We start from the raw sequence: 26952 nt of genomic DNA, 5'->3' as shown, positions 1-26952 counted from the left end.
GATGACTGAAATAAGGTGTGTGGTTAACACAAGAGAGTTTAACGTTTTCTTCTAGGATATAAAATACGTCAGTAAATACCCCTCTCTGGAATCTTGAAGCTTTTAAGTGTGTTAAAAAAGGCGGTTGCTGACATGTGGCTAAATGAGACTACGAAACGTCATCCCGCTGACTCGTCGGCCTTCACAGCCTTGGACTGTGACAACAAGACGTTTTTTCTTGTTTTGGTGAGATTGCTCTTGAGCGCTCGTAAGATTTTCTTTAACCTAAGAGAAGAGCAGAATGTTGCATGTGGATATCTCTGACAGGCTCGAGCCACTTTTAGACCATACAAACATTCACTCAGCTACATGAATGAAATATTTAGTCAGCCTCCACAGATAACAGCTTCCCTCTCAGTATAAACTCACATGGCGTCAGCCCACCAGAAATGGCTGCAGTGCAACTTTGCTTCATGCATAAACAGGATATTTTTATTTTTTTTCCAGTGTACATTCAAGGACACAGTTTTGCATTTTCAACGACGTAAAAAGCCCATTTGTGTTTTGTCCAAATACTCAGTGTACCAGCATGTCAGTGGATATACTTTAGCTCAGTATTTGTGATGGAAAAAGGCCAATTGATGTGGAGCAATATATGAGGGAAAATCTGATTTTTTTATTTTTTATTTTTTGGCTGGTAAAACAGTGAAGGTTGAGCTCTGTGCATTGTAAAAGATTCAGTAGCCAGATGGCCTCAGAATCTCCTTTTCTCTGAAGCTAGATAAAATGGCCTCTAAATGTTTGACACTAATGCAACTCTTTTACAGAAGCAGAAGCGTTAAATTCAGGAAATGCAAACTCCTCCAGATTCTCTCCGAGTCCATGTGGATAAGATGAAGGAAGTTCAAGTTGCTTTCTATTAACTGTACATGTTTTGGTGCAGGTGGAAGCGTTTGTATCTGTTTCTAAGTGATCAAGTGCACAATGTTCTTTTGTGTCATGACTTGAGTGTCAGGACATTGATGCCATCATGTAGTAAGTTGATTAAGTCTGCTGATAGTAAGGCCATCTTAGTCACATCAGTATGTTTTGCTGCCTTCTGTAGTAGCTCGCTGAGAGACGTCCCTGCTATGCTGCACTTGAAGTGGATCTCTTTTGGAGCGTGTTAACCTTCTTATCGGACGGTAACCTGCAGGTCTGAAAAGTGAAGCCAATGCTGAAGTGTTTTAAACCTGCATTCTCTCTAATGTCCACCAGGGGGCGACTCCTCTGGTTGTATAGAAGTCTATGAGAAAATGACTCTACTTCTCTCTTGATTTATTACCTCAGTAAACATTATAAACATGAGTTTATGGTCTCAATCTCTGTTTCAAATCTTCAATACAGCATGATGTTCATTTAGTAGATTATGGTCCATTTAGAGTCAAATAGACCATAAAGTAGAGTATGCTTTAAGGAGGGGCTACTTTGTGATTGACAGGTTGCCACCATGGCGTTGTCCAAACTGGGAGTTGTTCGTGTTTTCGTCTCTGAACTTTAACCCTTTCACGGTGTGTTTTCACTTCATGAAAGTTAATAGTAACTTTGTTATTAAAATTGTATTTAGCTCCGCCCTCGGGTTTCAATTCTGGTTGCAAAAAAACAAGATGGCTTCGGCCATAATGCCGAACGTGAGGCAAACCGTAGTCCACAAACCAATCTGCAATTTTTACGGTGACTACGTTCACTTCTGATGTACAGACTATGCTTCTGCTCTTACAAACCTTTAGTACTGCTGGGCCCGGGACCACTAGTGGGCCTCAGAGCACTATTTAGTTGGCACTATTTAGTAGGTACTGCCAAATGGTTAGATTACATTTTTTAAATAATGTCTTTGTAATTTGCACAGCTAGTTATGTTAATGTGCTAAAAAATTCACATGAATGAAAGCGGTTAAATAAAAATGCATAACTTCAATGACCAGTTACGTTTGAATACAAACATCCTAATCACTCGTCATCAGTAGAGAACTCTGCGCCAGTAAAAGCTCTAAAGCGTGTGCTGAGGAAATATGACCCTAAATACATTAAATTGGGATTGATAATGGCAGGTAGCAATGGGTGAAGGTATAGGCAGAATATTTATTGATCGTTACAGCTGACAAAGGCATAAGAAGTATTATTTCTCCCCCTTTTTCTTGTCATGTTTTGTTTCTCAATTAGCTGGGAATGTGGTCCTTGGATATTTTTGTAACAAACAGAAGTGGGCCTTAAGTTAAAGATCCCGAGGAAATCCTGCCTTTGTGTTTTCCAAGACGTTCATGTGCGGATGAACTGTCACCTTTTTCCATGACGAACCTGAAAATGATCAGAGTTTTTCGGCTACATTGCAGATTAAGCCAGTTCATGTGAAAATGACTGTAAACAAGCGTCCACCGAGTATCGACTGTCAGGTGATAACATTTCTCCAAGGTCTGTAATTAACGACTTAGGACAGCTCGGATGCTCCTGCAGTTTATGATGCGTGTTTGGTAGCAGTGAGTGAGTGGCCCAGTATTAGGAGACAGGATGTGGGTCATAGCAGGCGCTCATCCAGGCCACTTCAGGGACACATGTCCCCTGCTCCACAGCTTTTTATGAACTGCCAGTGAGGACAGAAACTGGCTTCCACAAACTGTTATTTATAGTCCACACTCTGAATACGCTGTATATGTGTTTGCACACTTCTTCTCTCCTTTATCTGTGTGTCTGTGTGGTTCTGTCAGTGTGGACGTTTATACCGGTGTGTGTTTACTGTAAATTTAATGCCATACACAGCAGGTGAAATCTAGCGCAGAGTACAGTGGGGGGTGAAATTAAGCAGACTTGCAACGCTTCTCATATGCTATGATTTGGCTTTTTTTTTGCCCTTCTACTTTCTATACAGGGAGGCATAAAACACACATTACAATACAATGCACTACCCTACAACAACCATGTAAAATATGATTTAAAAAACTGTCCAACGTTAGTTAATAACTCTGATATTTGGACAGCATACCGTCACAAAAGCAGCATTGAATTTGCTGTAGTTTGTTGTTGACATAGTTTCCACTTCCTGAATGTTCTAGTGCTAGTGTCTTTAGTATCGATCAATCTCTGGATTATATCTTTGATGGATCTACTCTTTGTTTTGTCAATCAGAAATGGTGAAAAAAATGGCCTCTACAATTCACCACAACCAAAATGTACATATTCAAAGATACAAGTTAATGGTCTGAAACAGATTAGAGCTGCAACGCTTAGTTAAATGACATTACATTAATTTACAATTTCATGTTTTCTTGTTGTAGAAATTGTAGGATTTTACATTATATATCTTCGTCAGGCAAAAAAAAAGCCAGTTGAAATGACATCATGGTCTTTGAGAAACTCTGACAGGCATATTTTTTCTGTTTTTTTCATAAACTCAATAATGAATTGATTGATTGAAAGAATGATTGACAGATTAATCAACAATTAAAAATAATAATTCGCTGCGGCACTAAAAAACAGACAAAAGGTTGATTAATTGTGTGTCCATCAACTAATCAGTTCATCGACTACAGCGGCTCGTTTTGTGTTGCGTGCACCAGAGACGATGTCGATGATGTGACGGAGGCGAGGACACGCTTGCCTGGACTCCTTTATCCTTTTTTTTCTTCAAGCAGCGCTTGGATCGATACCTCTCTCATGCACACACCCAGCTTCACCCTGGTGAGAAACAAAGCGAGATGCTACTCGCTCAATAACAAGATGCCCGGGACAAGATGAGAGTGGAGATGTGAGGAGGACCGGCACAGAGGTGCAGAGAGTGTGTTTGCGTTTTGGCTTCTCGGTGGCGTGACGGTTGTTGGAGACGGGGTGAGGATGCGAGGTGTTTCACGTGCAAATTAGGCAAATTGTTTTTTCCTCCCTGTGTGTCATGTGTCTGCACCGCCATCGTCGTCCTCCACCTACTCCCTCTTTCTGTCGTTCCTCCGTTCGGCAGATGCCGCCCCTCTCACAACAGCCCTGTATTTCCTCCCTTTTTTCTCCCCTGCGGGGATGGACTGGAGCTGCTGGGTGACGTCGTCGCTAAGAGAGAGATTGATACTGATTGGATGCAGTGTGTTTGGTTTCTAAACTCGTGGAAGAAGCAGGGATCTAACCTAGAAACCACTGCTGTGACATTTTCAAAAGCAGGAAGACGGGTATAGAGACATTAAACTTCCTTGTGGTGAGAAATGAATGTGAAAAAGGAGGAGGAATTAATGGTGAGGTGGAGAGCTTGTACAGCAGGAAATAAAGGAGATGAAAAGCATGAATCAAGACAGATAATGAGAGGGGTGTATTTATGCATTAGACAATAAAAAGTAAAGAGGAGCTGTGGGTATATTGCTGGTGAATTTTATTTTGAAAGCCATATTATGGATGCCACATCGCCTGCAACAGCAGCCTAATACAGCCAGAGAGATTAACAGGTTTGTAACCTTGGCATAAACAGCACAGCTAAATCTCTGAGGGTAGACACATTTTTCAGTGAATATATACACACTTTGTACTACTGCAGTACGCAAGCCAATAGCTGCATAACTGTTCAACAACAGCATGGCTGACTTTGTTGTTAAGGGACGATGCGTTGCTATTTGGTCAAACAAAGTATTTATGAGTTTCTACAAAATCCCTGAAGCTGATTTTACTTCAAAACACACAGCATCACATGACTCTGAACCTTCTGGTAGGAATGTTGGCAGTTTATTTATTGAAAATCTTTGTAGTCAAATTGCAGTAGTGCTGTTTTCTATTAATAGTAATTCATGTTTTTTAGCCACGCTAGCAGCATGGCGCTGAGGATGACATTGTTGATCCGTCTGTCCTTCCACCATTTTAATCCGGACTGAAATATCTCAACTAACTATTTAATGGATTGCCATGAAATTCTGTGCAGACGTGCATTTTCCGAACAGGATGAATTTCAATTTGTCAAATACCTGACTACTCCAATGACGACACACTTGCAAAACTAATGACATTAATGACTAATGACTAATGACATTAGCGACGGTTAGCTTGCTAAACTAAGATGGTTAACATGGCAAACATACCTGCTAAACATAAACATGTATGCATTTAGCACAAATGTGTGGCTTGTTAAGGTTTTTGAAGAAGGGTTTTGGTTCGTACAGACGATGGAAGCTGTTGCATACAAGTGGAATTCACACACATATTCATCTGCTACACCTGAGGCGTATTATTTTGAAACTCCACACCTTGGGAGCAGCCTGAACTATTTTGTTCTTGCAGTTTCTAGTCTTCTTTCAACCAGTCGTGTCGAGATTTGGATGTGCATGTTTTAACTACTCGTTTAAAGCCAAAGTATCCTTGAAGAAGTTATTTTTTGTGATCATGTTTTACTGACGGGGACACTTGAGTCTTGATTACACTCCCAGGTGAAATTGTTCAGTCTTCCCACTCAAGCGCTCAAGAGGTGCCTCAAATTTAAACCGGTTCTGAAATGATCTATAAGTAAATTGATTATTTCAACTTCGACTGTTTCACAATTTCACACAAATGAGTAATTGAGGTACAGACATTTTAAAGCAACATCTGACTAAACTAATCTGTAAGTGAACATGATGGCCTGCTTTTGTGGGCGGAGCAAAGGTGGAGGGAGAATAATTCTCTGAACATATTAGTTAACAATGGCTAGCGAGTTTTTGTTTGAGTGTCTTTTATAGTGGCTGGAAAACAATGTCTGAGTTTCTCTCATTACGTACATTCACACATTCTCCGGGGGCCGCAAGTGTTACCTGTTAAGTTAACATTAACCAATGGGACCGTATTAGCCGACCCTTATGCTGCTGGTTGACCACTTTCCCGGGAGGAGAGCAGATCCAGACAGGACGGCTGGCTAGTTAGCTGGCTAGCTTGTCCATCTTCACAGCTGGCTATATATCTAGCTAACCTCCGTAGCTCCCGCTTGCTCACCTCCTGGCAAAGTAGTCTCAGTGAGGAGGCAGAGAGACCGTATCCGCTGGCCATCAGCCCGCTGTTGAGCTCATATTCTATCACCACTGTAGCATGAAAGCATGGCGGAATTAGCAAGGTAGCTAGCTGACTAGCCAGCCGCTAAAGGAGTAAAATGTAACAACTTAATACTCACTCCACACACTGTTCTTAAAGTGTAAAAAAAGCACATTGCTGTTGCCAGATTTGTTCAGATCATTTTCTGTAACCAGTGCAGCATTAAAGCATGGCGGGATTAGCAAGCTAGCTAAGTAGCCAGCCGTCAGCTAGAAAGAATACAAATTCCACCACCCTTTCATGCTACACTGAAACTCTCTAATAGCTTAGCCTATTAGCAACTTTTCTCAATAATTTAGCCGTGACAGCTGAGGAGGTTAGCTGTAGGCTAAGCTTTATCATCTCAAGATATATGCAATATTAATTTTGGCATCCAACGACAAAGCAAAGGGACATTTTCGACGTGTCGACTACATTTACACCGTGACGTAATCATGTCGGCTGTAAAATGGTCTAGTGTGCTGGCTTTAGCTTCATATTTACAGACATCAGAGCCATATTGATAATCTTGTCAAAATACATATTTTCCAAAATGTTGAACTATTGCTTTAAGTGCAACAGATACTAAATGTTAACGTAGAGTCAACAAGTATCGCTGTCATCGAATGACGTGACTGTTAAACAGAGAATTTAAATACAGTAAATATTCTCTGAAACTGTAAATTCATCAGGTTTTACCACACGCTGGTCTGGTGACAACGTTTGGCGGGTTTAAGACAAATACTCGAACCAGCAGTGAACACACAGCTTCAGCCTCGACAAGATGAGTGTGTTTGTGTTACTGAGGAAGGAGCTCTCGTGTAGACTCTGTCTGTTACAAGCTGTCATAAAACCAGTCGGAGCGGAATCTGTCACTGTTATATAATGCTACCCCTCTGTGTGTTATTTGTTGTGTTATTTATGCATGATATACTCTACATTGGGACATGTTAGTTATTTACATGCATCACTTTTCTTGTCTCTTACCACAAATTGAAATTACAGCACAAACACATTGAAATGGTTAGGAAACATTCAGAATTAATACCCACTGTAAGGAGAAAACACACACATACACTCATGCAAGCTTGCGCCATTTCTTACAGCCACTGAAAATTACCCATGGTGCTAAACACCTAAAGTGAGCATGCAATTTTGTACGATGTCGTTGCTTAGAAAACGTGCGGCATCTTTTCGGTTGGGGTCCATTGAAGTCAGTGTAAGTGCTGATTTAAAATTCCATCAGTAAAACGGATGAGAGACGTGGCTCCTTTCCTGTAGTGAATAATCATACCCACTGACACCATTAAACTTGAGATGCAGTGTGCAAGAGTGGCGTTTTCAAGAGCATATTTGATGCCTGCGGAAGTAGGGTCGAGCCTGTCACATTGGATTTTCTGAAAGCAAAACAACGTAGACAGCAGAACACGGAGATTTTAATTTCACCGCAGTTCAAAGAAATATCAGTCAAACGATCTTTCAGTTGTGATTAATTATTATAATTATTTTTAAAGATGTATGACGTTGACTTTATGAAGCTTTTAAGATTTTTTTCTTCTTCTCTGAGATGTGTCTGTACGGAGAAAACCAAAGAAGAAGAAATACAGGGAGTGCTGACAAATAATTTAATACGATGCAATAGCGCTGCAATAATTGAAGGTTATAATGTTACGTTTTTTTTAAGTGAGAAATGTCTCCTCGGCTCTTTGGTTATTTTTAAGAGGTGGTTTGTATTGTATTGAATTTCAAGCATTTTACAGGTTATTTTGGCCACCCTCTGTGCCGAGCCTCTATAAAAGCTTTATTCTGGTTTTCCGTTCCAGTACAACTCAAACGGAAAAAACGCATGCATTTTGTATGCTCTCTGAATAAAATAAGCATCCAACTTCTCCCTGAACAAAGATTGCTCTCTGCTTAGTTTGGTGGTATTTGAAAACTGAAGATTTTTCCAAATGTGCTTGTGTTTCATTTTTTTCCCCCATTCATGCATGTGCTGGCTGGTTTCTCACAGTGAAACAATGGAGCCCATTGATGACTGTCAGTGGACGTTAGTTCATCAGAGCCGGGGTCACGGCTGAGTACGGGGCAGTCATTGTTTCCCTGACCAGACGAAATAGAGACTATCCACAATGATAGTCAGGAGATGAGCCTGAACTCACTGTTGCCGTCGTACACTGAGAGCATTCAGACTCTTTCTCCCGTGAGTCCAACTGAAGACAAGCTGCCGGGTATTCAACAGGAATCATCTCCGAACAATATCTCCTTAGATAACATAGCCTTTTCTAAAACGACGCCATTGTTTCTTAGAAATAGAACATTTTATCATCAAATGGGCTTGAGCTGCCATATTTGATCATTTAATGTTTATCTCAGTAAATGTATAACAGATTTTCTGCGAATAGGTGGGCGACAAAACAAAATACCGTGACACAATATAGATGTGTCTACCCTTTAATATCTGTGGGTGTATACATTTTCTTCTTTTCAATTGATTTAATTATTGCAACCCTAAAAAATGTTGATATTACGATAGAGATACCATGAGACCATGGTCTATATTGCCAATACCTACAGTTGAATGTGTCTTAATCTATATCTGTATATGCTTACACTAATGCTGCCACTGCTGGCTTTACCGATAGCTGACTATTATATACTGTATAAATGTGATGGTCATATCAAGATCATTTGTGTGTCTATGAAGGTCTTTGTGTGGTCCCACAGCTCTAACTATCAGGGCATCGAGTTGGACCCACAGGTGTTGTTGTCTCTTTGGTTTTAACAAAAGCTCGTATTTGTGCCTATTAGGTGGTAGACTCTACTTGTTGCTAATTGTGCTTGTTTATGTATAATGCATTGCTGGCTGTTATCAGGGTCGATTCCAGGATTTATTAAGATGAGGTGGCAGTGGGGGTGGTGCCACCCTTTTAGACACACCCCTGGTTGTTACTGGCTTTAGATCAGCTTCAAACTGTTGGTAGATGCATGTTGAATCGTTGGATTTCTATTTACTTTTGTGTTGTTTTTTCTCAGTCAGAGGAAGAGATTCTGATCTTGTTTGGGATTAGCTATAAAACACTCAAGAGACCAAATAAGATTTCTGTGTTCCTTTCCACCATGGCGTGTGGTTTTACAAGATTAGTGTAGTGCCTCGGAAAATAAAACTTCTATAATATATATGCTTACTATAGAATATATAATAAAACATACTTTTCGATTTGGGAAACAGTATTGTTAAATTGCTGTATCATGATAATCTTGTTTTCTTGTTTTAATCATTTTCCAGTAAGAATGTAAGATTCTGTTTGTGGTTCCCACTGCTTCAGCACCAGGCAGCAACCTCCAGTTCTGAAAAGTGAAGCGCCTGGTTGCAAAAAGAAGTCTGGTTGTATAGAAGTCTATGAGAAAATGACTCTACTTCTTACTTGATTTATTACCTCAGTAAACATTGTAAACATGAGTTTATGGTCTTAGTCGCTATTATGGTCCCATTTAGAGTCAAATAGATCATAAAGCAGGGTATGCTTTAGGGCGGGGCTTCCTTGAGATTGACCACGTCGTTATCCGGTCTTGGATTTGTCCGTGTTTCCAGCTTACAAAGTTTTAACCCTTTCACGGTGTGTTTTCAGTTCATGAAAGTTAACTGTAACATTTCTGGTCACCTAAAAATGTCAGCATTCAGTTCTACTTAGCTCCACCCTCTTGTGTCACTTCTGGTTGCAAAAACAAACAAGATGGCGACGGCCAAAAAACAAGATGGCGGCAGCGCAAATGCAGAACTTGAGGCTTCGAAACCGTAGTCCACAAACCAATGGGTGAGGTCACGGTGACTACGTTCTTATATGCAGTCTATGATTGGGACATAAAGTGCTGTATCTTTGGGCATGTTGTAAGCAACAAGAGTGTTGTCCTCCTGCACCGAAAATATTGCATTTAAATTATGCACTATTTCACAGAGAAGCAGATCACAAACAGGAGATCAAGTTACATGACCCAGAAGTACATGAGGAAGTTGAATTGTCAAATGGTTGCAGAGTCGTTCTTTGATGAAGAAATTGTGCAAATGTGACGCAGTACCGCTCAAATCATCATCTGGGTTAAAAAATGCCAATCATATAATGACGTAACCCATAACAGAAGTTGAAAGAGGCCTTCAGTATTCTGTAATATGGCTCACCAGATTTAGTCGCCCTATCAGAGCCCTCCAGTGTGGGGAATAGCCTGAATAACAGCTTCATTCCTTGCTCGGCAGACAGCGTCATTAGAACACACTGAGCCTCAGAAACGTCTCCCACCATGGGACCAACTCGTCCTATGACTCAAACTCCCAGACAACTTCCCTTTCATCTCCTCCTGATTCTCTGAGGCGAATACAAAGCAGCAATTTTGCTTGTGTGCTGCCGCTGTAAACGGTCTGTTAGATGATTATATAATACTTTTTATTGTTGTTGTTGTTGTTTTGTTCCTCACATTCTGAGCACTATACGTCTGGGCAACTAAATTGCCTCCTCCTTCATCAGTTCAGCTTGAGAATCATTTTCAAAATGGCAGGAAGAGAAAAGCGATGGAGAGAATCTGCCTTTGCAGTGCAGTGCTGGTGTAGGACTGAGCCGTGCACGTTAAACACTTGCTTATTATCAGGTGTTTGTGGGCTGGATGTGCCCTGAGGGATGCAGAGTGTGAGCCTGGATATTGTAGAGGCTCAGGTAAACACTCGAACAAGAAAGAGTCTCGTGTCAAACATGAGCTTTCTCACTCGTCTAGAATAGAACACAGTGGTGACGTTAAAGTTGAGTGATTAACTGTAATTTCTGCCTTCAAAAAGTGATTAGCGTTTTATTTATAGTATTTATTTTTTACCAGTTTTTAGCCATGTTTGTGGCATGGAACTAGTGATGCTAACGTAGGTCCACCACTTTGGTTCAGACTGAAACGTGTATTTTGTAGAAGCAGTCATGTTCCCCAGAGGATGAATCATAATGTCTTTTGTGATCCCCGGGATTATCCTCAAGCGCCACTAACAGGTTGACACTTTTGGCTTTTGGTGGATTGCCAGGATTGCCATGAAATCTGGCGTAGACATTTATGGTATCCTGAGGATGAACCTGAGGGTCTTTGATGATCCCCTGACTTTTCCTTCAGTGCCACCAGGAGGTCCATTTTTTCACTTGTCCTGTAAATGATCTCAACATTTACTTGATTGGATTGGCAGAATGTATTCATTTATCGTTTGGTAAATTTGGTAACGCTTTTCCTCGCGCACCGGCAGCAGGTTCGTGGTTTTGACTGAAATGTCTCGACCACTATTGGATGGATTGCCGTGATAATTATGTCTCCTCAGGAGGAATTGTAATCACTTTGATGATCCACTGACATTTCACATTGTGACCTTATCGTCCGGTCAGAATCCTATTTCGTCCAATACCTCGACTAAAGACAATGCCCATCACCTTCACTCGTCGTTAGTGTGCTAAGATGTGTCCATCAACCATCTGTCACCTCACCTCCCCTTTTTGTAAAGACGGAGACACAATAGCCTCTGTCTCCATTGTCAGGTGTCAGCTTCCTTCTACAAAGTGGTCCCACTACAAAGCGAAAACACCACAGACCACTAGTCATAAACTCCAGTAGGCGATCAGGCTCCGGGCAGTAAGGCCAGCAAGGACACTTTTAATGTTGCTTTAAACTTATAACTGAATATCAAACAAAAGCTTTGCTTGAGAGTCTAATCAGACCTCTCATGTGATGTTCTTTCAGAATGATGTCAAATACACCGAGTTGTGCCACAAAGGAACCAGTCCTGGTTTGTATTGCCTCAGACTGAAAAGCTTTTATTGTACTGTAATTAAACAGTTAAACAACACCAAATAATGCAGTTGGTGTAGCTGTTCAGCATTGCAGTCATAACAGGGACAATGCAGCTTTAACAATCAATAACAGCTTCAGGGCACAGTGTGAAGGATTTAGAAGGGATGATCTATTAGCAGAAATGGAATAAAGTATTCACAACAATGTGTTTTAATCACCGGCAACTAAGAATCTTGTATTTGTTTGCTTAAAATTAGCCTTTTATATCTTCACATGGAGCGGGTCCTCTTCACGGAGTCCACCATGTTTTTCTACAGTAGCCCAGAACGGACAAACCAAACACTGGCTCGTGAGAGAGCCTTTCACATGATCTATATTACCTGAAGGCCACCGATTGCAGATTGCAAAATGTGAGTGAGCGGAGGAATATTCGGTTTCAATCTGCAACCTCACCACTAGATATCTCCAAATTCTCACCTTGAAGAAATTGTTGGATCGACAACAGAATCAAGACTGTTCCTTATGGCGACCTTTGTTTTACCGTCTGACTTAGCAGGCAGCAGTTTCCCGCGAGACAGAGAACAGCTGAACGTCAATATCATTTCCTGACATAAGTCCTTCCAATCACTGCGCTGAATTACAATCACACCCTCTTGATTTCAGAACTCTCATTTTCCCGCTTCCCGCGTGGACGGCCATCGTCTCAACAAAGCTGAATGAGCGTTGGGATGTTGATCGCGTTGCACCACTAATGATAGGCTTATTGAAGTGTATTGAGCATGTTGCTGTTTCAGGAGGAAACATTGGATTTCACCTCCAGCTAACTGCAAGCAACATGGCTTGAATTTAAACGGGTTACCGGCAGCCACCTTAACTTTATTTGTTTGTTTTCTTCCTGTCCCTAGGTACGACCCGCTCTCCTCGAGACGGAGAGGTCCCAGGGGTGGATTACAACTTCCTGTCTGTGGAGGACTTCCTAGAACTTGAGGACAGTGGCACACTACTGGAAATAGGAACATATGACGGTGAGGATGATGATAACTGACACTCACGATGGCGCAGGTGTGCCCATTCTCCACAGATACAATGAGCGTAGCAGCATTTGTGTTTTCCTACATTCATATGTGTGCTCAGTTGATTCAGATTAGACTGTGCATGATGGGGGGGGGGGGGTTCAGGAGACAGCCGGTCACTCCACATCTGCCCCTCTCACTCTGATTAGGACAGTGTTGTGCAGCGCTAAGTCTCGTACCAACACAAACCTCGGTGTGTAAACATCCGTGTGTGGGTGGATGTGTGTTTGTGCATTGTGTGTTTGTTCGAGAGCATGTGTGTTGTGCAGGGCTAAGTCTAATGTGTGTGTGTGTGTGCGTGCGTGCGTGCGTGCGTGCGCGCGTGAGTGAGTGTGATAGTGCGACATTAATCTGCTTGGCACCGGTTCTGCTGTGTGTTGGCACGATCCTCTCTTTCACGCAGACAATGTCAAATACCTGTCCACGGGAGTCTGTGGCCATCCAGAGAACCACAGGAGGACAGGATTATTGATTTATAACCAACCCCAGAGTGTTTATGGATATATGATTATATACAGAAACATCTGTGATCATATGTAACGTCAATCTTTCAGCGTCTTAAATGTCAGATTTCTTATAGTAACCAGTAGAGAGTTGACAGGAAATGAGGGGAGATGCTATGCAACAACATCCATGGCTGGATTCAAACTGTTCAAGCATTAATTCGGCATTTTTGGAAAATATGATAATGATTTGCTTTCATGCTGAGAGTTAGAAGAGAAGATCGATATCATTTTCATGTTCGTACAGGCGGAAACCTCCGGTTCTGAAGAGTGAAGCCAATGTAGAAGTGTCTTAAAGCTGCATTCTCTCTAGTGTCCACCAGGGGGCGACTCCTCTGGTTGTATAGAAGTCTATGAGAAAATGACTCTACTTCTCTCTTGATTTATTACCTCAGTAAACATTGTAAACATGAGTTTATGGTCTCAATCTCTAGTTTCAAGTCTTCTTCAATACAGCATGATGTTCATTTAGTAGATTATGGTCCATTTAGAGTCAAACAGACCATAAAGCAGGGGATGCTTTAGGGCGGGACTACCTTGTGATTGACAGGTCACTTCCAGAGCCACATACGACGTCTCTACCACACTCCTCCACAGTCCAAATACGGTCACTTCCGCTGACTGGTTGCAATAAGCCAAGTTGGGGAGGGCCAAAAGTCCACAGTCCACCAACCAATGGGTGACGTCAAGACAACTACGTCCACTTGTTATATACAGCCGTATGGTTTGTTCTGTAAACATGAAACAAAAGACTGGAAACAGTGGCTAACTGCTAGCCTGGATCTTCTAAACAAAGTCTGCCTTCTAGCACCTCTGAAGCCCATTACTTTAACACGTGATATCTCGTTTGACATCTCGTAGACATGCTAGCTGTTTTTACTTCTTCCCGTCTTAATCTAAACTAAGATACTTGTCTGTTGCCTTTGGCCTTAAATGAATAGACAGCACCAACTGCCCAACCAAATATAGTCACATAAACCCCTTTTTTACATATGAGACGTAATGCATTGGTGAACGAGAGTTGGTTGCTGGATTTTGTTGCTTGTTGCAAGAGTTAGCTGTTTCCAGTCTTTATGCTAAGCTATGCTAACTGGTTGTTGGCTCAAGCTTCATATCAAACCGACAGATATAAAAGTGGTGTCAATCTTCTCATCTAAAAGCCTTCACACGGCAATGAATTTGCCTTTCACTGTTGTTTTTGTCGTGAGTACTTTCACACAAAACGCCAATATTTTCTGGAGCAAAGTAGATTTTTCGATGCTTTCACACCGCTGCCAATAAAGGCATCAACCATAGTGGACAACAACACTGAGGCTCCTCAAACAAGACCGCAAACTTTATTACTCCTTTCTACCTTGACAAAGGCAGCGAAGCCCAGATCCACTCCTTCCGGTCTTACCTTTCACAATAAAAGCCCGAGACGTATACGCTGCGTACCTGTTTAACAGAGGGAACTCAAATTCACCTCGAGAATTTTGCTAAAATTGCTAAAACTCAATAAAATAGCTAACAGTAGCTTCGGCTGTATGTCAGTTTTCCTCAGATAGACTCGTGGACACTGATCAGGGTTGTTGGGATCCTGGTTGTTGGTCCTCTGACTGCTTATTGAAAAAGTACTGCAACTCTCACAAATATCGCCGTCAGTTTGAACAGTTTTGATGAGAAATGTTTGCAGGCTAGAATTTAGCATTTTTGTGTAGTTTATTGGTCACACCCCCAGTGTGTAAAGGCCTTAACTCTTGGCCTGAAAGCAAGTAAGCGTATTTCCCAAAATGCTGAAGTATTCCTATGCTGACATGGTATGCATTAGACCCCGAGGGTCACCATGGGGGCCTCTTCCTCTCATATTTACAAAGAATTAATGGATACATGATTCTTACCATACCAGAAAAAAAACCATGTTTTTTGTTTGACAAAAACAGTTTCAGTCAGAATGAAAAAGCTGCTGAAACAAGCCGGGTGTTGTGAGCTGGTCCATTGTTTCTGCTCAGTGTGCTTTCATAGCCCAGACAATACAGCTCCGCAGCCTCAAAGACAGACCAGAACTGCTCTGCTTTCCCACCAGCTGCTCATTTCCACGAATCGCGGTCACATTGTGATCCAGCTTTACGTATTCTCCTCTCAGCGTTTGCCTGCTATACCTTTCTGTCCCCCGCTCTGCCTGTTTCCCCCGGCTTCCTCTCCCTGTCTCGGTTTCTCCTTCTGCGTTTCTCTCTCAAGCATGCTAATGTCCTCCTTGTTGCCTAGGTAACTATTATGGGACCCCCAAGCCGCCAAGGCAGCCCATCAGTGGGACAGTGATTCTCAGTGATGCAGGCTCCCAGCAGTCCACCCCAAAGCGCACCAAGTCCTACAATGACATGCAAAACGCCCGCGTAGTGCCTGCTGACGACGACGATGACGACCAGGCCACGGAAATGAACAACAGTTTTACAGGTGAGGGGCGTCGCTGCAGCCTCCTTGGAGGTTTTTCCGCCGCCCTCTGCTGCCTTTATGCATTCTGTGGCGTGTCGAGGCTCGTGTAGGAGTGTCTGCATGACGTCCGAGATAGTGTGCGTATGTTTGTGATGCTCTCCTCCGTTCTGTACGGCGCTGGGTGTCTGGCGGTTACATCATGTCTTTGTGATGCTGATTCCTTTTTTTTCCTGTGAGCCTCCAAACACTGCCATCTGCCTGCGAGGAGGGGTGCAGGGGGGAGGGGGGGGTAGATTACAGGCTGCACTCATTTTCTCCCCCGCTACAGAGGCCTCACATCCTCTCCTACCTGAATGTCTTCATGTCCATCACGTGTTACTATTTCAGTCTCAGGGGATTTTTTTCACAGCAGGTATTTCTCAGCACATTTTTGCAGAATTTTCACCTGCATGTTATGCTCCATCATTTATGTATAAAAAAGGTAAATAGGATTTTTTTTTTATGCCAAAGCGTCCGCCCATGTATTTCCTTCCCTCCTTTAAAAGCTCCCCTGTTTTGGTTGAGCAATAGATGGTTTATTTTTCTCTCTTGCTGTGAAGTCTATGCCCTCTCTGTGTCCCCCGTGCCAGGCTGCCAGAGTGTTGAATTAGCATTTGATCAAATCCTGAAAGGCCCACGGAAGTGGTGGAGGACGTTGGGCCAGAAATGTGGAGCGAGTTTTTTGGGGGAGTTGGGGGTTGGTTGAGCCAGCTTTAGGTGAAAGAGGCTTATGGGTGGAGAGGTAAAAAAAAAACAGGGTGGGGGTCAAAAAGAGTTTTGTTGCCAAAAGAATTTGCATATTCCTGGGGCCCTTTCAGTACACTAGAAATGTGTGGGAGCCAAACTTAAGATAAGGGGGGGGGGAGTAAAAGTTGAATAAGTGCTATCCAGAGTGAGCATGTCTGCTTATTCCATCTGTTCTCTTATCGCATGCACGAGATATAAACTGTGTTTTTGTTTTTGTTTTTTTGTTCTTGTCGTTTCCCGTGTTGTGCCCTTGGTGTTACCCAGGATCTTTAGTGCGTAGTCTCTTCCCCTCTCCTTTGTTGTGCACAGGTAACCCTAACGACCAGGACGAGAGCCGCGGCGGCACCCTCCGGCCGTACCCCGCGCGTGACAATGCTCCATCCTGTGGTCTGAACAATGCGGCCACCTCCACCGCCGAGAGCGGGCAGCAGACCCTCGCGGAGCCGCAGGTCTCTCCGGAGGAGCCGCAGGGCCCGATGCCTGAAAACTGGGAGATGGCCTACACCGAGAGCGGAGAGCTTTACTTCATAGAGTATGTATTAACAAGCTGCAACATCCTCACAGTTTGATCCGCTCTCTTAAAGCACTAAGCATTTCTCACCGTAGCTCATTTGGTGTTTTTTTTAATGTATTTTACCTGCACAATTATCCCTTTTGTTCGTCCAGTGGCTTGTCTTCCCCCCATGATTTGGTTTTTAGGCCTCCCCAGCCAACCTGCCCAGCCCTCTGGGTGCCACTGCTTTCCTGTTAATCCCTGCATGTCCCGATCTCTAAAGGAGATCACATCCTGATCACCTGACTACCTCCACCTCTCTGTCCTCTCCGCAGCACGGCAAAGGCACACCACCCGGACATGGCTGTGTGTTTTCAGAGCTTGTATGTTCATTTCTGCTATCACTGATTTACAGTATGTTCTTGTTTAGCGATAGAGGGAGAAGTCAGGGTGGTTTTATTGTTTGATATCCTGCCTGTGTGGCTCCGTTGTGCTCGTTTCTCTCTTTGCAGCGGGCGCCTTCTGTCCTGTCTGTAAACTTGCTGACGCGGTTTACTTTCTAATTCTTATTGATGCATTCGCGCGGCCCTGCTGTGCTTTTATTGTGTCGGTTCTGGCGGCCTGTGTTGAATTACTCCTGTTGTCTTGTCTTCTTTCCTCTTCAGCCACAACACAAAGACCACATCATGGATGGATCCTCGGTGTAGAGACAAAGCCACCCGGCCGCTGGAAGAGTGTGACGACGATGGTAAGCTTCTACACCTCAATTACTCGATAAAGGTGGACATTCACGCTTTAGGAATCAGTAGCGTTTTAGGAATCAGTAGGCGGTCTCATGTCTTCCTCTCGTTTACTGAGAGGCACATTTTCCAGGGAGGTATTTATGACGCACAAGATTCGTTACACGTCCTGTGAATAGTCTTTGTTCTTTCACAGCTATTGTCACATGAAAACATGACAAATAATTCCCACGTTTGATAAATTCCAAATGACAGCTGAGTTGTTCAGAATGCAGAACACAGATTGTAGAATTGCACCATCAAGTGGTGAAATTCAAAGTGGCACGCTGCGTCTTCTCTTTGTTTGTTTACATGTTGTTTTTTATCCTGTTTGTGACACTAAGGGGTTTCTGTTTTCCTATTTGCCTTTTTTCTCTGGACTGTCACCTCATTCTTTATTTGCTCTCGATTCCTCCCCCCCGACCCACCTCTCCTCTGCTATCCATCCCCCTTTTCTATTCTTCATTTTGTTTTCTTTGTTCCACCCTGCTTTCATTTTGGAGAAGAAGGGATACATACTGAGGAGCTGGAGACGGATCTAGGTAAGGTTTAATTTTAGATTGTGTTTAAAACAAAGGATGATTAAAGCTGTTGTGCAGCAGTGAGTCATCTCATGTTGAGGAGGAAGAGGTAGAATTAACATTAAACCTTGAAATCGTGTGTCTCAGACTCAACACAGCACAATGTCCGAGTGGACATCACACTAAGACCTTCACAGGCCGTGGCGATCAACGGAGCTGCATTTCAACAATGAGATGTTTTAATTTCTTTTTATTAAGATTCATAAGAGAAAAGATGATGTTTAAAGATGCTCGGCTCTCATTAAGTGCCATAGTTTATATCAGGATAGAATTCACCAGACTACGTCTACCAGGACATCAAAATGTTGTCAACAGGAGATTTATTCAGCGAGATGTTGCAGTAGCTGTTTACAGTAAAACATTTCGATGCAGTGTGGGCTCAATTTCTGATAATTCAAATACTTTGTGGAGGCCAATCTGAAGATGCAGTGTGACAAAATAATACAATATACGAGAAGATCTGTGTGATGAGTTTTACAGTTTGTGATGGACTTAATAACTCCTGCCAGCTCAGAGCATCTCAACACTTCTGCTCACGAGGGCCGACGTTTTGGCCCAAGTTGCCAAGTTCCAGCACATGCGACTGATTTGTTCTGATTTTCTCACGGTTGCTGTCGCGCCACCATCGGGACTATGAGCCCACGAAGCCAGTTGAAGAAGTTTGGCATAGGACTGGACCTATGTGCCAACTTTTGTTTATTTTCATTCATAGGAAGGCAGATTTCGAAGAAGAAGAAGAGGAAGACAAATTATGTTTATTAGATTACATGACACAGTTGTGGCTAACTGAAAGAAGAAGACGGCCAGCCAATGTAAATAGTGCAGGTTTCAGAGAAACACAAGAAATGGATTGAATATGTTCCTCAGACCTCACGGATAAACACAATGTTTTTTCATGAAACTAAAGTAAACACACATGTATTACTGTAAACACAGCAACTTTAAAGCAGAATAGATTTTCTCTAGATTCCTGCAGAACTTAGATTGTTTATGTTGAGAGATGAGAAATGAAAATCATCTGATGTAAATACAGCAGCTGGTCGTTGCAGACACACCTGGCAGAGATCTGCACTCTACTGACGGCACCTTTCTACTTCAATTTGCTGGTGTTCCTCACAGTTCATGGCCGGCATCCAGTGCACACATTTGAACTATGTCACTCTGAGGTTGACGCATGTTCTCGGAGTTGCTTCACAGACGTCCCAGTTTGCAGGCAGCACAAACAACCCCGTAATGGAACCAGAGCTCCGTCTCAAACAAGGCCTCCGATGTCCGGCTGAGCGCCTTTTACTATTCCTGGCTGCTCAGATACACTCTGTGATTATCGATTGTGAAATACAAGTCTCTTATAAAAGTGTTTACTGGACTTGGGGAAAACCCCCGAGTAACACAAGGCGGTAATGTCTTTGTCCGAAATCAGATACAGTGAGGGAGGAGGTGCCAACTTTTTAATGTGGATGTGTCCGTTTAATAGGCCTCGTCTGTTCGTCTGTTCCCATGGAGTGTGGTTGTGTGTGTGTGCAATGTGTAAAGAGTGTGTTAACATAGAGAGGCAACGTTGAGTTCAGCGGAATAATATGCTAATATTTAAATGATTACTATAATTAGAAGCAGACGAATACATTTTACATTTTCAGACTTCACGTGTGTGTTGTTGATGACGCACAGTGTTGTAGATGTTTTAGTTGTGATGATTAAAATAAAGGCGGTTGAGGGCCGCAGGAGAGTGAACCCGTCATAAATTAGGTATGTCTGTTAGCTAGATATTCATAAAACATAAGTGCTACTGGCAGAATCCTCCGTACCTGACAGCGAGCCAATTTGGGTTTCAAACATTTGAAGTTTACTATTGCAATTAAACTAAGACACTTTAGATGGAGAACTTAATGGTTGTATTTTTCTTGGCTTTTGATTTTATTTTGGCATTTATGGGAGACATAAAGACAGCAGGTCCCCATGTTTACCAATACAACCCAGCAAAACAAACTCTTACTCAGGACTGTAAAGAAAAACATTAACAAAATAAGTCATGGGCCAAGTGCTTTGGTGCCATAATCCCAGATGTTAGTAATCATAAAGAGAAATGTGATCCACACTAAACCTTCTGTAACTGTAGTTTATTATACTGAATGTTTTGGACTCAATCCAACGAAACTATCTCACTCAGACCTGCTAATGACCGAGGTGAAAGTACTAATCTGTTTCTAATGTCGTGTTGCCGTCTGTGTTTCAGAGCTGCCTCCAGGATGGGAAAGGATAGAAGACCCGGTGTACGGGGTATACTATGTAGAGTAAGTTAATCACCTTATTGACACAAATTGTCCAAATTAAAGACTCTCTCAGGCATTGATAAGAGCTGTTTTGATGAGCTTTTATTTACTGTAACGACAGTGCTTGACACGACACTTTTTCAGCCAGATGTTTTACTTGCCAGATAGTCAAACGTGCTTGTCCGAAATGGAAAATAAAAGCCTATTAATTGATAAATAAAATCAAGACAATTGGATTTTTTAAAAAAGGCTAAGAATTCTAAATATTATCCTTTTACTTTATTGTCATCTATAGTGGTTATTTGCATTAAAACATTCAAATGATTAGGAAATAAATTATTTTATTTGCTTTGAATGTTGTGGGGTCATTAGTAGTTTTAATAATACATTATAAGCTGCTTAGAGGTTAAACAGGTCGTAGTTCCCGCTCTAATATCTCTTTGATATTGCTGTGAAAACACCTCATTCAAACAACTGGATTTATTCTGCAAGATTCATATTCATTTTACAAGATTATATTTGAACACATCACGGTAACGTTTTATTGTGGTCATTGTTCTTTGCGTCTAATGTTGAGCCCAGCTACAATGTCATTTCTTCTCTCTTTTCTTTGTGCAGATTAATCTTTACCCCTATTACATTGTGTCTCCTCCCTCTCACTGTCTCAGTCATATAAACAGGAAGACCCAGTACGAGAACCCAGTGGTGGAGGCGCGGCGTCGGAAGATCCTGGAGCAGCAGCAGCCGCAGCCTCCAGAAGGTGAGCGGTATATTCGAGGTTCGTTTCCTGCCCTGGCACGGCACCATTTCTTTCTTTCTTCATGTCTGTGAGAGTGTCATGTCCTTTCTAGTTCGTCCAGTGCTCTCCAGGGTTTGTGGCCAGACCGCTCTTGACTTTCATTTGTATATCAAGACACGATGAAAAGAACAAAAACAAACATTGTTATTCACTAAAAAGCAAATTTTTGGGAGCAAGTTTTACCAAAATAAGAGCTGGCCCAAGCCCTGGTGTCGTCTTTTGGTGTTTAGGTTTTAATTTGAAAGTCATTCTGTATTTGATCATTTTATATGCTTTACCATAAAATAAGGCTAGGAAGAGACTTTTTAACTTTAGCCCAGAGGTTTTCAAACGGTGAGGCATCTCCTCATGGGAGCCGAGAGGCCAAGATAATGCATGAGGTGAAAGGGAAAGGGTGCATGCTGGTGCTCTGAAAACAACATAGTTATTCTAGTTTTTCTCGCTGATTTTGGGCCATTTATCAACACAGTCTGGAGTTTGACCTGCAGAAGCTGTAACATGCAGCTCGCGAAGGCAATTAAGGGATTTGAAACACGCAATTCGTATCAAAAACCTGTACTCCTCTCAGTCAAAACTCTGTTAATCTGAACACACAGATACTCACATTCTAAGAGTCAGTGTGACTTACACACACTTAGGGTATAAACCCTAAATAAAGGTCCATAAATCAAAATAATAAAGTTTTCTTTAGTATCAAAGTAATCCAGTGATAGTCGTCCGTACATCCCATGGGTGCATTGCAAACAGGAACCGTTAATATGGCGATAAAATGTGAACACAAATATAGGCTAAAAAAACACAGGCTCATTTAGAGAAAACGTCCTTTAAAGAGATGTTTAGTTACATTACAGACATTTTGAAGACACTACAGGTGAACAGGGTCAAAACATTAACTGATAGATATCGCCATGAAACTTCACCACTTCATTACTCACATTAAGACGATTAAGTTTTCTGAAACGCTACGTTTAAATATGCAAACGATGCATTATCTAATAGAAACTTGTGGTGAGTTTAGGAGAAATCTACAGACGCAAAAAGACAAAGTAGTAAAATATTTTCTTTCCACTAGTCTGAAAGAAGAGCTGTCATGGAAGCAGTATAACCCAAGATCTCAAAATTGATCAGCGCATAAAACTGTGTTTTGGCCTCGGGGTGTCTCGCCTTAATATCATTTTCATGTTAAATTCTGAATATCTTTTTGTCTGTACTATCGCTCAGATCTTCCCATCACAATGTTTTGTACTTTCATTCCTGGAATACTGACACTCTCCTCTATCCATTCATATACAGATGTTTGCCCTGTGTTGAAAACCTCTGGACGTACAGGCGCAGTTGTCGGGGGGGGGGCACAGTGTCAGAATTGCTTTAACTGTTTAACTGCAAACAACATTTTTTTTGCTTAGATCTAATATATATATTTTACATTGCAACACTCACAAAAGTATCTCCCCTTCAACAAATAACACGAGTAGAAGCTGATGTAAATGAGGAGCAAATTACAACTGAAGTGTAAAAATGAATCAGATGGCAAGTATGTGCAGTGTGTGCTTCAAGCTGAGTGTGTCTGTACGTGTGTTGTCTGTTACGTGTTTCTACGTGTGCATGCGTGTGGCATGTAAATACACTTTTTTGTGCTGAGCGTGTGTCGACGATGTCCGTGCGATTGTGTCCTCACAGAGTGGATAGAGGAGCACTCGTCAGCGGTGACTCCGTTAGCAAACTACGCTCCAAACCACCTGGAGACCTACAGGGACCCGCAGGGCCCCCCAACTCTACCTCCACTCCCTGCAGGAGCCAAACGTAAATGCTTAATAGACACTGTGTGTACTTCATTACTACTGCTGGATTTTTCTACGACATCTTGACAGAGGCTCAAAGATGCATCTCACGGTTCAGATGATTAACGGAAACGTTTGCTCACAAATTCTTTTTTTCTCCATTTTCTGGGAACAAAACATATTTCATGTCTGCTTAATTTCTTCAGTCTTTTGACGTGACGTTTAAAAAAGGACAGCACAAACGATTTGTGAAATTACTATAATATGTGGAAGTGACAAACGAATACGTGCAGAACAAATGTTGTCAAACTGTCCAACAAACAAACTAATACACTGTTTCATAGCCATGAAGTTTAAGGAATCAGTCGTTGTCTCAGCTTGCAGATTTGTCCACATGCATAAGAATGCGTTCTACAAAGTACTGAATTGAGAGACAGAATTACAACTAAACATTATCCAGGATTGTAGAATATGTTGATGGATGTAAATGTAAGAGTTGTTTCTCCGTTTGCTCCGCAGGAGGGAAGCCTTTCTTCACGAGAAACCCAGCAGAGCTGAAAGGAACCTTCATCAACACAAAGCTGAAGAAGAGTCACCGCGGCTTCGGCTTCACTGTGGTCGGAGGCGACGAGCCAGATGAGTTCCTGCAGATCAAAAGTCTGGTGCTGGACGGGCCTGCAGCCGTGGATGGCAAGATGGAGACAGGTGCAGTACACGACCACTGTCCACAGGGGGCACTGCTTTCATTCAACACACTTCCTCCACTACATCCATCTCAGTTTTAATTATGAGCCCAGTCCCAGTGTCCCCTTCTGATGCACTCACAGAGTTTGACTCCCTTGTGGATTTATTTTGAAACTCTACAAACCATGCTTAAGGGAATTACCCATAATGCAAAGACTGGTGACGTTAAATAATGACAGAGGAATAGAGCATTGTAATGAAAATTAACAAAACATGCACAAGATGAGATTCTCCCATTGAACTAGGTTTCAGGCGCAGAACACCCTGTTTGGTCGCCTCTTACAGAACTTTAATGTTCTTGTTTCACTCCATTGAATAATAGAATAATCCTAAACATCTAAATACCAAAAATCACTAACAGTATTTTTTGTACAGTAGTGTTGTTTAGAGCTGATTTGTTTACTTCAAACCCCATAATCTTAGAAATACAGGTGCTAACTAGAACCATATAGGGTTCTTTGAATTGTCCTTAATTAAAGGAGAACCCTTTTTGGTTCCTGGTAGAACCTTTTGTAAATGTTTCACCTGGAGCCCGTTCAGAGGGTTCTACCTAGTTGCCAACATAAAGGGTTGTACCTAGAACCACCTGTGAAAGGTTCTACCCAGTATGCAAGATTCTACAAAGAACCCTTCTTTGGTGTAATGGTTCCATCCAGAACCCTATCTAAAGGTTCTATCCAGAAAATGTCCATCTTCTAAGGGACAATAATCAAACCATGGGGTTCTACCGAGATCCCTTTTATATTCCAAGGGTCTCATCTAGAACCCTTGCAGGGAGTTCTACCGAGAACCCATTTATATTCCTTGGGGTTCATGTAGAACTCTAAAGGGCCGGGTTTGGTTCACAATCACAGTTTTTCCTTGAAAAGCTCTTTCTTCCAAAAAGGGTTCTTTGGATGAAAAGGGTTCTTAGTGGAACATCAGCCCTTCAGGAAGAAGAAGGGAGTAGCTGTTAATTGTGTCAGTGATGGCATCACTAACTTTGGTGATTCTTTGGTGCAGGTGATGTGATCGTCAGTGTGAATGACACCATCGTGTTGGGCTACACCCACGCTCAGGTGGTGAAGATCTTCCAGTCCATCCCCATCGGTTCCATGGTGGACTTGGCTCTGTGCCGCGGCTACCCGCTGCCCTTTGACCCCGACGACCCCAACACCAGCTTGGTGACCTCGGTGGCGATCATGGACAAGGAGCCGATCATCGTCAACGGACAGGAGGCGTATAACTCGCCTTCCAACAAGGCCAGATCCGTTAACGGCATGAGGGATCCGCGGGGGCACAGCCCCTCGGCCGAGGCGGCGTCCAACGGCTCGCATGGCTACTCCAGCGACGTGGTCAGCCTGGCCTCGTCCATAGCCACCCAGCCAGAGCTGATCACCATCCACATGGAGAAGGGCGACAAGGGATTCGGCTTCACGATCGCAGACAGTCTGACTGGAGGAGGGCAGAGGGTCAAGCAGATAGTGGACTACCCGCGCTGCCGTGGCCTAAAGGAGGGGGATATTCTAATGGAGGTCAACAAGAGAAACGTCCAGAATATGAGCCACAATCAGGTGGTGGACCTGCTGAGCAAATGTCCCAGGGGCAGTGAGGTCACCATGCTGGTGCAAAGAGGTACGTGTTACATCTTGACGTCACATATTTGGATTTATAGACGCAGGAACGAAAGTTTTGGCGCAAAAAAGGATGTGCGTGAGAGTGAGCTGTAATGAGCTTGAATAGTTGGCACTGGGGGGGGAACAAGTGACATAATGAGAAGGCAGGAGAGAAAAGTGAGGAAGAGAGTGGGTGGCGGGTTGAAAATGTTGCGGGAGAGGCAAAGAGACGATGGGCTGAGTTAGCATGGCAGTCGATGAGCAGTGTGGGAAGGAGTGGGAGGCGAGATGGATGAATGAGAGGGGGGGCGCATCAGGTCAGGGACTCGTATATGTTATGAATACAATACGGACGCTGCTGAGTTGGCCCTCTGAGACTTTGTCACACTTCACGTTGCATAAATCATAAAAGGGTATTGTGAAGGGTGTGCTTTGTTTATTTTCTGCTCTGGATACGTTTTATTTTGAAAATACTAGTTTTATTTTGAAAAAAACTGTACCTGATCTCTTCTCATTTGTTCATTCCAGGTATTGTGGAAACAGAAAATGATTGAATATTTCATTGATTTTGATTGGACAATTGAGCATATGGTTGGTTTCTATGTTTGCTAATGTAGCCGCGCTGTGTTAATGTGGATTTTTTAGTGCTGGAATCAGTCATCCTGTTCACTGATACCCTGCCCCATTATTTTCCATCACACTACGCTGTCGGCCCGGAATGACCCAGAGATGAATAGTTCAATGAGAAACATTGAAATGTCAAAACAAAACAAATTGTTTGCCGGCATGTAAGGGTTTTTTCGCAAACACCGAATGACATTGGAGGCCCATCATCCGTGTCCAGTCCTTACTGTTGTTAAACTGCCGTCCATGACGGCTGACCCACATCTTTATTAGTGGCAGGTTTGGAATACATCAGTTATGCCCTCTAATGAGTTCACCTTGTGCTCCGCTGCTGGAATAACGCCACTGTATCGTGTTGAATGTCAGCATCATTATGGGCCTGTGTGAGCGAGTCTTGAGAGAGGGAGAGAGGCTGATATGGATGCAGGGCGGTGTTCCTGCTACCAGAGCGGAGAGAAAGAGGTTCAAAGAGAGCAAGAGCAAGACTGAGAGGAAACAAAGGAGAGGATAAGTGGGCAAGGAGGCCACGAGCGGTCACTGGGGCAGGCAAGGCGAACAGATCATCTCTGTTAGCTTTGACACCGGCCTGTCATTATTCTGAGCTCAGGTGAGAGTCCAGGTGATGAGAGGCAGAAACGGCAGCAGGCAGCCAGAGGCGGGTCGCTAGTTAAGCTATTATCT

The 26952-nt window shown here is 42.7% G+C and overlaps 1 protein-coding gene across 2 annotated transcripts in view; it reads left to right on the top strand.

Annotated features, from left to right (window-relative positions):
* Positions 1 to 26952, top strand: part of LOC142959197 (membrane-associated guanylate kinase, WW and PDZ domain-containing protein 1-like) — a 94597-nt gene that overhangs the window by 41850 nt on the left and 25795 nt on the right. The window contains exons 3-13 of one of the 2 annotated variants that reach the window (XM_076100409.1): positions 12734 to 12853; positions 15652 to 15840; positions 16915 to 17137; positions 17434 to 17481; positions 17764 to 17846; positions 18381 to 18419; positions 20692 to 20749; positions 21397 to 21506; positions 23208 to 23330; positions 23828 to 24013; positions 25055 to 25666. In XM_076100409.1, the coding sequence (XP_075956524.1) occupies positions 12734 to 12853; positions 15652 to 15840; positions 16915 to 17137; positions 17434 to 17481; positions 17764 to 17846; positions 18381 to 18419; positions 20692 to 20749; positions 21397 to 21506; positions 23208 to 23330; positions 23828 to 24013; positions 25055 to 25666 (1791 nt within the window). Of the gene's footprint in view, positions 1 to 12733; positions 12854 to 15651; positions 15841 to 16869; positions 17138 to 17433; positions 17482 to 17763; positions 17847 to 18380; positions 18420 to 20691; positions 20750 to 21396; positions 21507 to 23207; positions 23331 to 23827; positions 24014 to 25054; positions 25667 to 26952 lie in introns of both variants that reach the window. The other variant, XM_076100417.1, reaches the window with a different exon arrangement.

Source organism: Anarhichas minor, unplaced genomic scaffold, assembly GCF_050575085.1.
Source record: "Anarhichas minor isolate MPS153535 unplaced genomic scaffold, ASM5057508v1 ptg000003l, whole genome shotgun sequence".
NCBI classification, from domain to species: domain Eukaryota; kingdom Metazoa; phylum Chordata; class Actinopteri; order Perciformes; family Anarhichadidae; genus Anarhichas; species Anarhichas minor.
This window is presented reverse-complemented; position numbering and strand designations above follow the sequence as displayed.